This window comes from Capra hircus, chromosome 24, assembly GCF_001704415.2.
Source record: "Capra hircus breed San Clemente chromosome 24, ASM170441v1, whole genome shotgun sequence".
Classification (NCBI taxonomy): domain Eukaryota; kingdom Metazoa; phylum Chordata; class Mammalia; order Artiodactyla; family Bovidae; genus Capra; species Capra hircus.
In genome coordinates, this window is record NC_030831.1 from 33549092 (window position 1) to 33563246 (window position 14155).

Genomic DNA, 14155 nt, shown 5'->3' on the forward strand with positions numbered 1-14155 from the left:
GTGAAGAGCCTGGAAGTCTCTCCTCTTGCCTCAGGTCAGCTGTTTAGATGACATTTTGTCAAAACTTATGTGACTGGCCTCCTTGGGCCCCAGTTCACTTCTTGCAGCTCAGAAGCACAAGTCTTTTTTCTTGGTTCTCCAGCCCCTTCCAAACTAGACCCAGAAGTCCCTCCCATCACTAGCTCTGTTCTGAGGTAAAATGAAGCCTTTGTTGAAGGCAGTCAGTGGCACAGTTGCTGAATATAAATGAAAAAGATGAGAATTCAGACCTCCGTCAGACTGGAGCTGCCAGGTCAAAGCCCCCTAGTGATCAGCTGGATTTTGGGGCTGGGTGAGCTCAGTTTTCATTCCAATCCCAAAGAAAGGCAATGCCAAAGAATGCTCAAGCTACTGCACAGTTGCACTCATCTCACACACTAGTAAAGTAATGCTCAAAATTCTCCAAGCTAGGCTTCAGCAATACATGAACCGTGAACTTCCAGATGTTCAAGCTGCTTTTAGAAAAGGCAGCTATATGCAGGTCAGGAAGCAACAGTTAGAACTGGACATGGAATAACAGACTGGTTCCAAATAGGAAAAGGAGTACGTCAAGGTTGTATATTGTCACCCTGCTTATTTAACTTACATGCAGAGTACATCATGAGAAACGCTGGTCTGGAAGAAGCACAAGCTGGAATCAAGATTGCTGGGAGAAATATCAATAACCTCAGATATGCAAATGATACCACCCTTATGGCACAAAGTGAAGAGGAACTAAAAAGCCTCTTGATGAAAGTGAAAGAGGAGAGTGAAAAAGTTGACTTAAAGCTCAACATTCAGAAAACGAAGATCATGGGATCTGGTCCCATCACTTCATGGGAAATAGATGGGGAAACAATGGAAACAGTGTCAGACTTTATTTTTCTGGGCTCCAAAATCACTGCAGATGGTGATTGCAGCCATGAAATTAAAAGACGCTTACTCCTTGGAAGGAAAGTTATGACCAACCTAGATAGTATATTCAAAGGCCGACTAAGGTCCGCCTAGTCAAGGCTATGGTTTTTCCAGCAGTCATGTATCAATGTGAAAATTGGACTGTGAAGAAAGCTGAGCACCAAAGAATTGATGCTTTTGAACTGTGGTGTTGGAGAAGACTCTTGAGAGTCCCTTGGACTGCAAGGAGATCCAACCAGTCCATTCTGAATGAGATCAGTCCTGGGTGTTCTTTGGAAGGACTGATGCTAAAGCTGAAACTCCTTTGGCCACCTCATGCAAAGACTCTGATGCTGGGAGGGATTGGGGGCAGGAGGAGACGGGGCGACAGGATGAGATGGCTGGATGGCGTCACTGACTCGATGGACGTGAGTTTGAGTGAACTCTGGGAGTTGGTGATGGACAGGGAGGCCTGGCATGCTGCAATTCATAGGGTTGCAAAGCGTTGGACATGACTGAGCGACTGAACTGAACTGACCTGAACTGAGGCCCACAGAGAAAGGTCTGAAGGGACTAACTCCTGGGAGAAGGCTCTGGTATATACTCTGAGGATGTGTGATGGGTTCTAGGGCACCATATTTTCTTTGAATAAAGTGTTTTTGCAGCGAGAAGTCGGTAGAGTTGTTAAGATAATATACAGGATACCCAGATAAATTTGGATTTCAGCGAATAATTTTTTTAGTTGAAGTATGTTTCATGTAATATTTGGAACACATTTATACTAAAGCATTATTCTTTACCTGAAGTTCAGATTTATTTGGGTGTGCTGTATTTTTACTTGTCAAATATGGTAGCCTTAGAAGTCAGTCCAATGGCCTGAGAGAGCTGACACTCTTTTTATTTTATGGCCAAGCCTGGTGGCATGTGGTATCTTAGTTCCCTGACAAGGGATCAAACCCTCCCCCCCTGCATTGGAAGGGTGGAGTCTTAACCACTGGACCACCACAGAAGTCCCAACACAGCTTTTAAAACTGCAGATGTACCCAAAGGAAATAACCAAAGTGAAAATGCATGTGACGGTACTAACTTAGGAAATGGTTTTCAAAAATGAGCCAGGAAATGAAGTACTCTTTGTATTATTTCTTGATAATTTATAAATGTAACTGTACATAGGTATAATTTATTAATAGAGGAAAATTATTATTCTGTATATGTAAAACACATCTATTGTTTCATCTTTTATCTTTTTTTTTTTTTCTTATTCCTTAGTGACATTGACCAGCAGTACTTAAACTATCTATTCAGGTAAAATATAATTTAAAATTTTGAAAAATAATTTATATTCTTCTAGAGCTAATGGATTTTTATTTTCAATAATATCTTGATTGGGGAGATCTGAGCCAGTGTGCCTGCCAGGAAGGCAACCTAAATAATTGGTAAGATGATCAGAGTTGAGGAAGCTAAACAGTAGTTCTGCCCTCAGGCCAGACAAGCAGGGCTTCCAACCAGCCTCAGACTTTAGAGGGCTATGCCTCTCTCTAGGGCTTTTGGAGTCTGTAAGGCTAGTAAGAACCCACACCTTTTCTTATAGACTGGGCCCTGAAATTTCCTACCCAGATAGATTCCAAAGTCTGTCTTCTTAACTTTCCTAGACCCAGTGGATGTCCAAGGAAAGGATTTTAGTGGGAAGGTTGTGGGTGGAGGATGGACTTGCAGGCTGAGATGTCCACACACAACACATATGTAGTTGGGTGCAGGATGGAGCCTGGTTTTGGGGGTCGGGAGCCAGAGGCTGGACCTTCCCCACACTGCCACCTTCTGACATGAAGCTCTAGGGACTCTGAGAATTCTGCTTTAATTTGGAGTTCCAGGTTGTTTTGAAGGTGTTTTTGTTAAGGTAGGATGAAGTTTGAGGCTTGGTTTATGACATTTAAGTGTGGCATTGAATAGTATTGAATAGATTACACTTAAATGTCATAAATCAAGTGTAATATTGAATATATGGGCTTTCTCGGTAGCTCAGTGGTAAAGAATCCACCTGCACTGGAGGAGCTGTAGGAGACCAGGGCTCAATCCCTGGGTTGGGAAGATTCCCTGGAGAAGGGCATGGCTACCCACTCTAGTATTCTTGCCTGGAGAATCCCATGGACAGAGGAGCCTGGCGGCTACAGTCCGTGGGGTCACAAAGAGCTGGACATGACTAAAGCGACTTAGCACATATGCATGCATTGAACCTTTGTACCTCTGCCCCAAACCAGGCATAGAGTAGGGCTTAGCCACTCAATAGAATAGCCTGGGAGCATTCTTGAATCCTGAGAGTCCCCAGGGCACCCTACGGGACCTAATTGAGAAACAACGAGGTTTGCTGTCCGAAGCTCAAGTTTGCCTCATGCGACAGCATTCTGTCCAGAGGACTGAGTTCACAGAGGTGCCTTTCAGCATTTGGTGGTTTAGGCTAAATTGTGTCCTACTCTTGCAATCCCATGGACTGTAATCCACTATGCTCCTCTGACCATGGGATTCTCCAGGCAAGAATACTGGAGTGGATTGCTATTTCCTTCTCCAGAGGATCTTCCCAACCCAGGAATTGAACCTGGGTCTCCTGCATTGGAGGCAGATTCTTTACTAACTGAACTGTGAGGGAAGCCCCTGTCAGTTTTGGCCTCATGGATTTCTGGAGGAAGTTACTCAGCTTGAAATGTTCAACACGAGCTGTATTCTCCACCTACAGACCCACCAGCTGCCTTTTCAAAAGATGTTTCTGAAAATGCAGAAAGGCTCTTGGTGTTTGAAGTGTTTCCATGACATCGTACCACTTTAAACAGTTCTTCACCCCCCATCCCCCGAGCTTATAGCCAATTCAAGCAGCAGCAGAGGGTTAAGGGGATGGAAAATCAAGCCACTGTGACCACCCCCACCTGCTAGTTCTTCTGCCTCCCCCCCATGTGAGGGTTTCACTGCCGGGGAGCCTGATGCTCAAGGCTTCCTGCCTCAGACTGCTGATTCTGTTTCTAAGTCTTCTTTTCAGTACAAGTGAAGAAGGTGAACCAGGGCTGAGATTCGATTTGCCACAGGCCCTGAGCATCCAAACCCAAAGATCTGCAGTTGGTCAGATCTGTCTGGACCTCTGCCTGCTGGTTTGATCCCTCTGCTGGTTTGAAAACACAGAGAGAACCTGCTATGCCTCTGGCCCCGCTAAATCCTTGAGAGCCAAAGATGAATAAAATATGGTTCTTGCTCCCAAGGCCATCATAGTGTAGGAATTAGGAAGGCATGACATTATATTTACAAATTTTCAGACGTGGACTAGAGAACCAACTCTTTTATTTAATGATTTATTTTTACCCCCTAGTCTTTTCTTTTAGAGTCACCGTTTAGGGTGATGCTGATGATGGCATTTGGGATGCCATGCCAGGCCCTGGGAGATATTTTGGGATGGAAAAGGCGTCCCTCACATCCTACCATAATAGCAATAACTTCCACTGCTGAAGTTATAAGTGGAAGGGGATCCAGTGAGCTAGAATAATGGGGTATGTAGAGGGTATGTGCTTTCTGGAGAAAGAAGAGACAGCAAGCAGACAGCCTGTGTGAAGGATAGAAAAGCTCGTCTTGTTTGTGGTGTGTATGTTTTTTTACAGCTGCATGTAAATACTTATCTTACAAACCTACAACTTCTGAATGGCCAGAATGTGGCTATTCTCCATGGCCTTTGTCCTAACCCTCCTCTCTTCTTGCTTCTTTCTGTAATGCTGCTCCTTTGGGAGCTGTCAGGAAATCAGAAATGGTGCTGGGAGGTAACTCAAGAGCAGGGCAGGGCAGGGCTGATGAACTCACATTGGTTTCCCTGTAAAACTGGCCTCTTCTACTTTCCTGTAATGTCACCAACTGCAGATCCGAGGCAGTGGTTCTCAGCCCTGGTACTTTATAGCTCCCAGGAGCCATGACAAAGTAAAACCATGGATGCCCCTTAGAGATTCTAGCCAGGATACTGGGCTATTCAGATGTGTCTGCAGGGTTAAGAATCAGAGTGAGGCCATCCAACATTAAAACAAACAAACAAACATTCTTTCTTCTATTTGAATACAAGGTTTTATTCCTACCGCCAACTAAACCAGCTGCCTGGTAGCATGAGTTTTGATACAAGAGGGTATGGAAGGTGGGCTTAGGGCCACACAAAAGTGCTTGTAGACAGGCACTGCGAGATGGGACAGGTTTCCAGAGAGGAAGATGGGAGAGAGCCGAACAGGTATGACCTGCATTGTCCCTTATAGCATCAACTACGGATTGGTCCAGGAAGTTTTCAGGCAAGGGTGGGTGGCATGGATCATGTTGTGGATTAGTTTCTTGGAAATCTAACACTCCTTCTGTAGTCAATTTTGTGCTTTAGCTCACAAGTAGATTTAGCTCACATTGAACAGCTAGCGTTTAGGCTGCAGCCTCTTTGTAATTTAGAGTCTGCTTTGTTTCACTGACAAGGACACTCTTTAGATTAGCGGGCTATGGTAATCATTCATGGTATGGCTGATGCTCAGAGAAGAGTGTGGACCCTCAGAATCATCACAGGAGGTCCAGCCCTTTTACCAAAACTTGAGACATTTCAGGAGATTCTCACACTCTTCCTGATGAGTTAGATTTCATCAGAATGAGAACATTCAGTGCAGATAATTTGCTTTTAGGCAAGTCTCACTGTTTCCAAGTAGGATGGATGTTGTTTTCTCAGTGCTGGCGAAGCTTTCTTCACCAGTCTGCTGTTTCTTTTTCAGTGCGGTGCTCCTGGCTTTAGCAGCTCACCCCACAGGTAAGATTTTGTTTATTTGTTTGTCTTACATTGCCCACTGACCCAGTGCTCTGACCCTGCTTATATCTCTGAGGGAAATTTTGTAAGAGAAAGTGGCTGCCTTCCAGGGTGTCAGGAATGGCCCCCATACTTGAAACTGCTCTTAATGTTCCGTCATGGAATTCACTGTCCATGCGCATGTGCGCACTCGCTCAGTCACTCAGTGTGCACTCGCTCAGTCACTCGGTGGTGTCCAGCGCTTTGCGACCCCATGGACTGTATCCCCCACCAGGCTCCTCTGTCCATGAGAGTCTTCAGGCAGGAATGCTGGGGTGGATTGCCATTTCCTCCTACTTTTATGTGAATTGGTAACAAATAAAACTGTGGTCTATATAAACAGTGCAGTTGTTTGTTGTTTGGAACGAAGTTGTGTAATGCACAACTTTGTACAGCTCAAACAGCAGCCCCCTGCTTCAAAAAGCACACAGGTTTGTTAGACTAGATAATTAAGGCAGGTAGAGATTAAGGTAGGAATTTGGTGTACGAGATTACAGAAGCTCAGAATCCAGGAGATCCCTTGGAGATCAGTTTTTCCCAGTTTTATAAAGCCTGGTCACTTGACCTAAACTCTCTGATGGGTCTTGGTGATGTTTTCTCATAGGACCATAAGGTTAATTACAAAGTGTAAGCAACTGAAACGGGAGGAAGCTCTCTCTCCTCCAGAAGTGTCCAAGTACTGCCCTGATTGAGCAGCTCCGGTTCCTGCCGGTGCGTTAGCTTTCTCACAGGACCCAGCCCTATGGGTAGTCTAGCCCATTTTTAACACAGAGGGGACACTTCATTCTTTCCTGCTTGCTTATTACACTTTCCATGTGAAATGTCCACCTCATAGACTGGGTGTGGGTCAGCCAGAGTGCTTTCAAGACTCCTTATATCTGCACCAATTAAGATACAGTAAGAGTCAGGACCCATGGGTGCAGTCTTTTTCTTTTTTTTTAAGGCTCTGTTAATTTCCTTCTTTTTTTCTTTTGGCCGTTTTGTACCACCTGTGGGATCTTAGTTCCCTAACTAGGGATTGAACCTGTGCTCCTTGCAGTAGAAGCTGAGTCCTAACCACTGGACTTTCCAGGGAATACCTTCTGTTAATTTCTGACATTTTAAAACAGGGCTTTATCCTTTTTGGTTTTGTCTTACCTCTTTTTTTTTTACTTGTGTCTTCATTATTTGGTAGTACTTTCAAAACATTTTAAAACTGAAATATGATTTACACAAAGGAAATGCTTATTCTTAAATGTACAGCTTGATCAGTTTCAACAAAGGTACACACCCATGTAACTCACACCTCTATCAAGATATAGAAAACATCTGTCACTCCAGAAAGTCTTCTCTTGCCCCTTCGTAGTCACTCCCTTCTTACCAACCACCAGAAGCCCCTACTGATCTGATTTCTGTTACCATACATAAGTTCTGTCTATTTGAGAGTCTCATACAAATCGAAACACATAGGAAGGATTCTTTTGTGTCTGGCTCTTGCCTTCAGCAGAGTGTTGAGGTTCATCCAGGTTGTTGTGTATCTCACTAGTCTGTTCCCTTTATTGCTGATGAGTGTGCCAGTGTATGAACCTTTTGTTATGCAATTCATGATATGCACATGAATTGTTCCAGATTAGGTCTGGTATGAATAAAGTTGCCATCAACATTCTCATAAAAGACTTTTTGTAGACTTAGTTTTCAGCCCTCTTGGATAAATACCTAGGAGTAGAATTTCTGGGTCTTAGAGTAGTCATTTGTTTACCCTTGAAATAAAGTGCCCGTTTTCTAAAACATTTGTACCATTTTACCTCCCACCCAGCAGCTAGTGGTAAAGAACCCGCCTGCCAATGCAGGAGACATAAAAGATGCAGGTTCGATCCCTGGGGTGGGAAGATCCCCTGGAGGAGGGCGTGGAAACCCTCTCCAGTATTCTTGCTGGGAGAATGCCTAGGACAGAGGAGCCTAGCAGGCTACAGTCCATAGAGTTGCAAAGAGTCAGACATGACTGAAGTGACTTAACATGGAAGCACGCACCATAGTGCATGAGGCTTCCGGTTCCTCCATGTCTTCACCAGCCTTTGGTGTTGTCTGTCTTATGTTAGCTGCTCTCCTAGGTGGGTGATGGTCTCTCAGTAGTGCTTTTGACTGAGCTGCCCTTCTCACTCACTCCTGAGTAGCTAGAAGGATAAGCTTTCCTGTGATGCAGATGGTGTGGCTTAGACACACACTTTTGGGGTGCACTGAGATGAGGTGGTAGGTAGGGACCAGGTAGCAGTTCTCTGTGTCCTGGGTGCAGACCCTGATGCTTCTGCCCTTTCAGGCATTTGGTTTGCTTTTTGGTGAGTGGGGTCTACATCTCCTTCTAATCTTTCAAAGTCACGGTTCATGCAGAAGCTCCAAGAATCTTGGAACCTTGCTTCCCCTGGGACTATTTTAGGTAAGAGTAGGGAAAAGAAATTCTTCCTCTGTTTGAAAGTTTGCATTTCCTCTTTGTGTGAGGTCCCTCTGCGGTGGCATTTTCAAGAGAGAACATTTCTTAGAACCAGAAGGGCAGGAAGACTTGCAGGAATCTGAAAGAAGTGACCTTGTCACCTGGTGTCTATTGCTAGTACTGAGATAAAGCCAACAGTACTCACTACATCTTGGAACTGACCTTCTGCTTTCCCACTGATTCTGAGGACTGAAATGTGGTGAGGAAATTTTCCTGCTGTTCAAATATCAATTGTTCTTGGATGTAATAAGATCGTTGCCACACTTTTCACTGTAGCAATTTCATGCTCCATTATCTTCAGAGAGATGGGATTCACTCCCTCAGAGAGTCAGCAGAATTTTAACCGTGGAGTGTGAGGATGAAGGCTTAACTCAGACCTTGGTGTGTAAGCAGTGTGTTGATGCCACAAGATAAGTTTACAGTGCTTGGACCACTTACTTTGTGCTTAAAGTGGGTGTTCTGCACTAGCAGTGAAGGAATGTTGTCTTTTGAGCATCCTTATACCTTTTTTTAGGCTCCTGGGTTTAGTTCTTATGTAGTTGGGTCAAGCCAGCCACATACTGCAAGATCTTTAGGGCTAATTTTGTAGCATAGTTGAGAAGCTGGTGTACACCCTCTCTGTTAAAGTGAAAAAAGAGGCCAACTAAAGTCATCAGAGGAGAAGCATTGGGGGTCGATTTGAGATTGATTGGGCTTCCCTGGTGGCTCAGACCATAAAGAATCTGCCTGCAATGTAGGATGCCCAGATTTCATCCCTGGATCGGGAAGATCCCCTGGAGAAGGAAATGGCAACCCACTCCAGTATTCTTTCTTGAAGAATCCCAGGGATAGAGGAGCCTGGTGGGCTACAGTCCATGGGGTCACAAAGAGTTGGACATAACTGAGCGACTAACATAAAACTTCAGATTGAAGACAAGCAGAGCCAAGTGGAAGGTGTTTGGAACATTCTCTGTAGGGAAAGCAGGAGGTGTTGAGGTCTCCTGGATACTCTTGGTTCACTAGCTCTTGTTATTTGTCAGAGATGGCCCTAACACAATGGATACAAGTGATGAATAATCACAGAATCGTTGCTGTCAAGAACGGGATGGTTCTAGAAGAGACCGTCATGGGATCAACTACATGACAAATGTGTGGAGGTTTTAGAAATGGCTCAACGAGAAGAGCCAGCTATGCTCTCTCTTGCTCTCAGTAATGTATGTGATCAATTTTTTAGGATTTGGGTGAGGATTATTATGTAACTGGTCAATTCCTTGGGATGGTGATTTTTTTTGCTTTATCTTCCTCCCTCCCTATCTACTTATGACCACTCCACTGCCCTTCAGATCTCTCCACAGCTTGGGCTGGGCCATCAAGACCACCCCTTGCTCCCATCTCCCTGTTCTGGGCACCAGGAGCCCAGTTCACCTCCCCTGAGTGAGGCTGTAGCACCCAAGGAAATATGAGGCATGCGTTTAATGTATTCCTCTCTGCCTAGTCCTCCTGATCACACTGACTGTACTGCAGTCTCCCTCACTCTGAAAGGGAGGTTGGGAAAAAGCCAAGAACCAACAGCCGCCAAAGACAGAACAAAGCCTTGGAGAACATCCTTCCACCCTCCCTCCCGGCAGGGGCTTGGGGCCGCTCGCTAGGATCCGGATGCTCAAGGATACCCTGGCTGTCGCTTCTGGAAGAAAAGGGCCTTCAGAAGCAGTGGAGCTCTTCATGCACTTTACACGTCTGGGCCTGATGTTGGTTACAAAGTCCCTCCACCCAAATAAGTCTGGAGTAGACGACAGAGGTGTTCAGTGGGGCCGAATGTAAAGAGAAACAAAACTCAGCCTATTGCTGGGCTGTAAGAAAACCAGATCCTTGAAGACCCTCTCACTTTAAACGCAGGTACATATGCACCAACCAAACCAAACAAAATCACGATAGTTACGGTAGAAAAAAAGCAACCTTCCAGAGAAATGGAATTCACACCTTTCTTTCCCAATTGATGGTGGAATCATTTGAGATCATTTTTTTTAATTTAATTTTTTTAACACCAAAATCATTTTGTATTGGGGTATAGCCAATTAACAATCTTGTGATAGTTTCAGATGAACAGCGAAGGGACCATTTGAGATTATCTAAGGCTGAGGAAGTGTAGCATGCACTGTGTCTTTTGTTCTGAAACTCTTGGTTAATAAGCTTAGTGATCTAATTTTACATATGGTAATGTATATGTCTCAATGCTACTCTCTCAATTCATCCCACCCTCTCTTTCGCCCGCCCATTGTCCACAAGTCTGTTCTATATGTCTGCCTCTCCATTGCTGTCTTGCAAATAGGTTCATTAGTACCAGCCAGTGGAAATTCACTGGGAACTCAAATCTGGTGCCCTGTGACAAACTGGAGAGGTGGGATGGGGTGGGAGGTGGGAGGAGATTCAGGAGGGAGGGGACATATGTATACCTATGGCTGATTCATGCTGGTGTATGGCAGAAACCAGCACAGCAGTTGTAAAGCAATTATCCTCTAATTAAAACATTAAAAAAAGAAAAAGGGATGAAGAATGTTCCACTGCCCCTACCGTGCTGTGAATACTCAGGAAAATCAGCCTTTCTGGCTCCAGACCATCCAGAACTGAGAGACAGACCCAGGCCTGGGGGTCTTGAAGGCCTGGCGCCTCCAGAATCTCAGAAATCCGAGATTTGGAAGGATTAGGCTCTCTGCCGTGGAAATGCTTAATTCCTTTTCTCTGGACATTTTTGGAAGGCTTTCTGCTTTTTTAATCTCCTGACTTCTTGTTTGTGACCAAGTTCAAATTCCAGAGAGGGAAGCAGCCAATATGTGTGATTTTCCTCTTGCACCAAGTGGAACTAAAAGAATGAACTTACTTCACTAGAAATAAATGTACCCTTTGGACCTTAAACTAAAATGAGTCTGCATGGCCGTTGGCCCCTGCTCTCTTTGTGTGGTAATTAAAACACAAAAATGAGAGAAGATGTCAGAGGCATGCACTCATGATCCTTTTTTAGATATAAGAAAAAAAATAGAAAAATCTTAGAAAAAAAAAAAGATTCTTTTTGTCCTATACTCTGGCTGAGGCAGAGGTGGCTGCCGGGTGAAGAGTAAAGATCTTAGCGTTTGGAGTGACCAGGGTCCATGGTCTGGCTCCAGAGTTCAAGAGTTGTGCAATCTCAGACACTTCACTTCTCTGAGCTCCAGTTGAAATGGGGATAAGAAAGCCTCACAGATTGCTACAAGGATTGAAAAACCAATGTACGGAAAGCTTTTAGCACAGAGTCCTGCTCAGGGCAGGCTCTCACTAAATGGGTGATAACTGTCATCATACTTGGGCTTCCCAGTGGCTCTAGTGGTAAAGAACCTGCCTGCCAGTGCAGGAGATGCAAAAGACGCAGGTTCGATGCCTGGGTTGGGAAGATCCCCTGAGGGAGGGCATGGCAACCCACTCCAGTATTCTTGCCTGAATCCCATGGACAGAGGAACCTGGTGGGCTACAGTCCATGGGGTCGCAAAGAGTCAGATGCGACTAAAGCGACTTAGCACAGCACATCATACTCCTATTAATATATTAAGACAGTGCTGATGACATAGAGACCCTCAAATGCTGGAGTGAATTCGCTGATATAGTGCATTTCTGGGCAGCTGGGGACAGGGGGCTTTCGGGCCTTGTGTGTCAACTCTTGCTGTTTCCACCAGGTGATCTCTTCAGCGTCCTGGACTTTCCGTTCCTGTATTTCTACAGATTCCACGGCAGCTGCTGCGCCAGGTAATCCCAGCTCGTAAAGCCCCTCACACTGTGGATCTCTCTGTTTCTGTACTACCACCTGTGCCTTTGTGAAGCCCAGGCTCACTGCCTGAATGTGCAGCAGAAGAAAATGGTACCCGGTGCCAATGAGGAAGATTCCCTCCTCGGCCATCAGAGGGCTGTTAAAGGACATTCTTGGATGCTCAGAGCTGGCCTGGGACCTGCAAGGCCCCCTGTCCTGAATAATTTTCTTGGCCAGAGCAGTGGTTTTCAGAACTGCAGGAGTGAGCAAACTTTCCCACTTTTTTTCTCTCCCACAAGCAGTTCTTAAACAGAACTTCAGCGTGTAAAAATGATGAAACTGATTCCGTTCAAGGCGAGGTTCGGGTACAGATTCACACCTTGTCAGCTTCTGCCTTGACTTCTCTCTTGTTTCTAAGGAGGGACCTCCAAAAAACCTTGACTGAACCCTAAGACTCTGAGAGACAGATTTTGAAACCAACAGCTAGGAGCTATCTAGACCACAAGGTGATCCCTAATATTTGGCTTTGGGAAGGATCAGAGATGTGGACCAATTAGATGGATACATTTATGGTGCTACTGATAAAGAATTCACCTGCCAGTGCAGGAAATGCAGGAGACATGGGTTCAATCCCTGGATCGAGAAGATCTCTTGGAGGAGGGCATGGCAACCCACTCCAGTATTCTGGCCTAAAGAATCCCATGGACCGAAGAATGGGGCCGGCTACAGTCCATGGGGTTGCAAAGAGTTGGGCATGACTGAATGTCTGAGCATCACAGATAAACAGAAATTCATCCCATCCTACCCACCCTCTTTTCCTGCATGAGCCCCACTTCACTTGACTTTCTTGTGCTGAGAAATGGAAAGGCTTCTGTGGATAATCTCAAAGGAGGGATTCTTTTTTTTTAGCATTATTTTTTTAAACATTCTTATGTATTTATTTGGCAGCTCCAGGTCTTAGTTGCAGCATGTGGGATCTAGTCCCCTGACCAGGGATCAAAGCCAGGCTGCCTGCATTGGGAGTGCAGAGTCAGCCTCTGGACCACCAGGGAAGTCTCAAAAACATGGATTCTGATATATTTAAAGACTAGGGTTAAATTCCAGCTTTGCTGTTTGCTCCTTTGTGTCTTTGGGCAAGTTATCCTAGTTCTCTCAAACCTTAGTTTAATTTTCTCATCTGTAAAATGAAAAGATCAAACCAATACAGGATGACTGTGTATATTAAATAAGGTACATAAAGTTCTAAGCATCTTGCCCAGCCCAGCAATGGTGGGCATTATTATTTTCTGTAAATAGAATGTCAACAGACCAGGAGCAATTGCTGCATGAAAGCCAGATTACTTGTTCCCACACAGAAGAGGTTGTGCCTTGTGAAGCAGTGATTCTTCACAGAGTCAAAAGCTAATATGCAGGCTAGGTGCTGTTTCTGATGGGAGTGTGTTAGCACACACACAGACTCAATATTATAGAGGTGGCTCAGATGGTAAAGAATCAACCTGCAATGCAGGAGTTTCAGGAGACCCAGGTTCGATCCCTGGGTGGGGAAGATCCCCTTGAAAAGGGAATGGCTACCCACTCTAGTATTCTTGACTGGAGAATCCCATGGACAGAGGTACCTGGTGGGCTATAGTCCATGGGGTCACAAAAGAGTTGGACATGGCTGAGTGCTAACACTTTTCTGCATTTGAGGCTCAGAATGATTTTTTAAAAAAATCATCTTCAGAGAAGTTTTAGGAAAGCACTGACAGAATTCATCTGCTCAGTTCCTGTCTCTTTGCTCAGGCCTTGTCACTTGCCTGTTAGCTAGGATTTGTGGTGCGAGTGTCCATGGGCTTGCTTCCCTTTGAGCCTGGTTATTTGGCCGTGTTGGGTGACCAGGATGTGGAGGGAGGGTACCAGGTTTGGTTAATTTGATCAGAGCAACAGAGTTCACGGCCCATGGGTGATAGCTTTGTGGGGTGATCTTCTGCCTCCATTTCTGTCCCTTTTAAGCTGTCTTGTAACCCAACATTAAAAATCAGGTTTTTTCATTTAAAAGATTTGGAAATCTTTACTTGAGTTAGTTTGACTCTCTATTACGTTCTGCATCTCACTTAAGCACACACAGAGCTTACCCTCTTTTAAGAATGTGTTGGAACCTCCCTGTTGGTCCAGTGGTTAAGAATCCACCTGCCAATGCGGGGGACAT

At 44.9% G+C, this 14155-nt stretch overlaps 1 protein-coding gene across 3 annotated transcripts in view; it reads left to right on the plus strand.

The window, feature by feature from the left end:
• The window catches only part of TMEM241 (transmembrane protein 241), a 115761-nt gene that overhangs the window by 56545 nt on the left and 45061 nt on the right, over nt 1-14155 (plus strand). For all 3 annotated transcript variants that reach the window (XR_001917184.1, XM_005697049.3, XM_005697050.3), the window contains exons 10-12: nt 2182-2217; nt 5676-5710; nt 11897-11966. Coding sequence is in view for 2 of the 3 variants with exons in the window: in XM_005697049.3 (XP_005697106.1) it covers nt 2182-2217; nt 5676-5710; nt 11897-11966 (141 nt within the window). In the remaining variant the exon portion in view is untranslated. The remainder of the gene's footprint in view (nt 1-2181; nt 2218-5675; nt 5711-11896; nt 11967-14155) is intronic.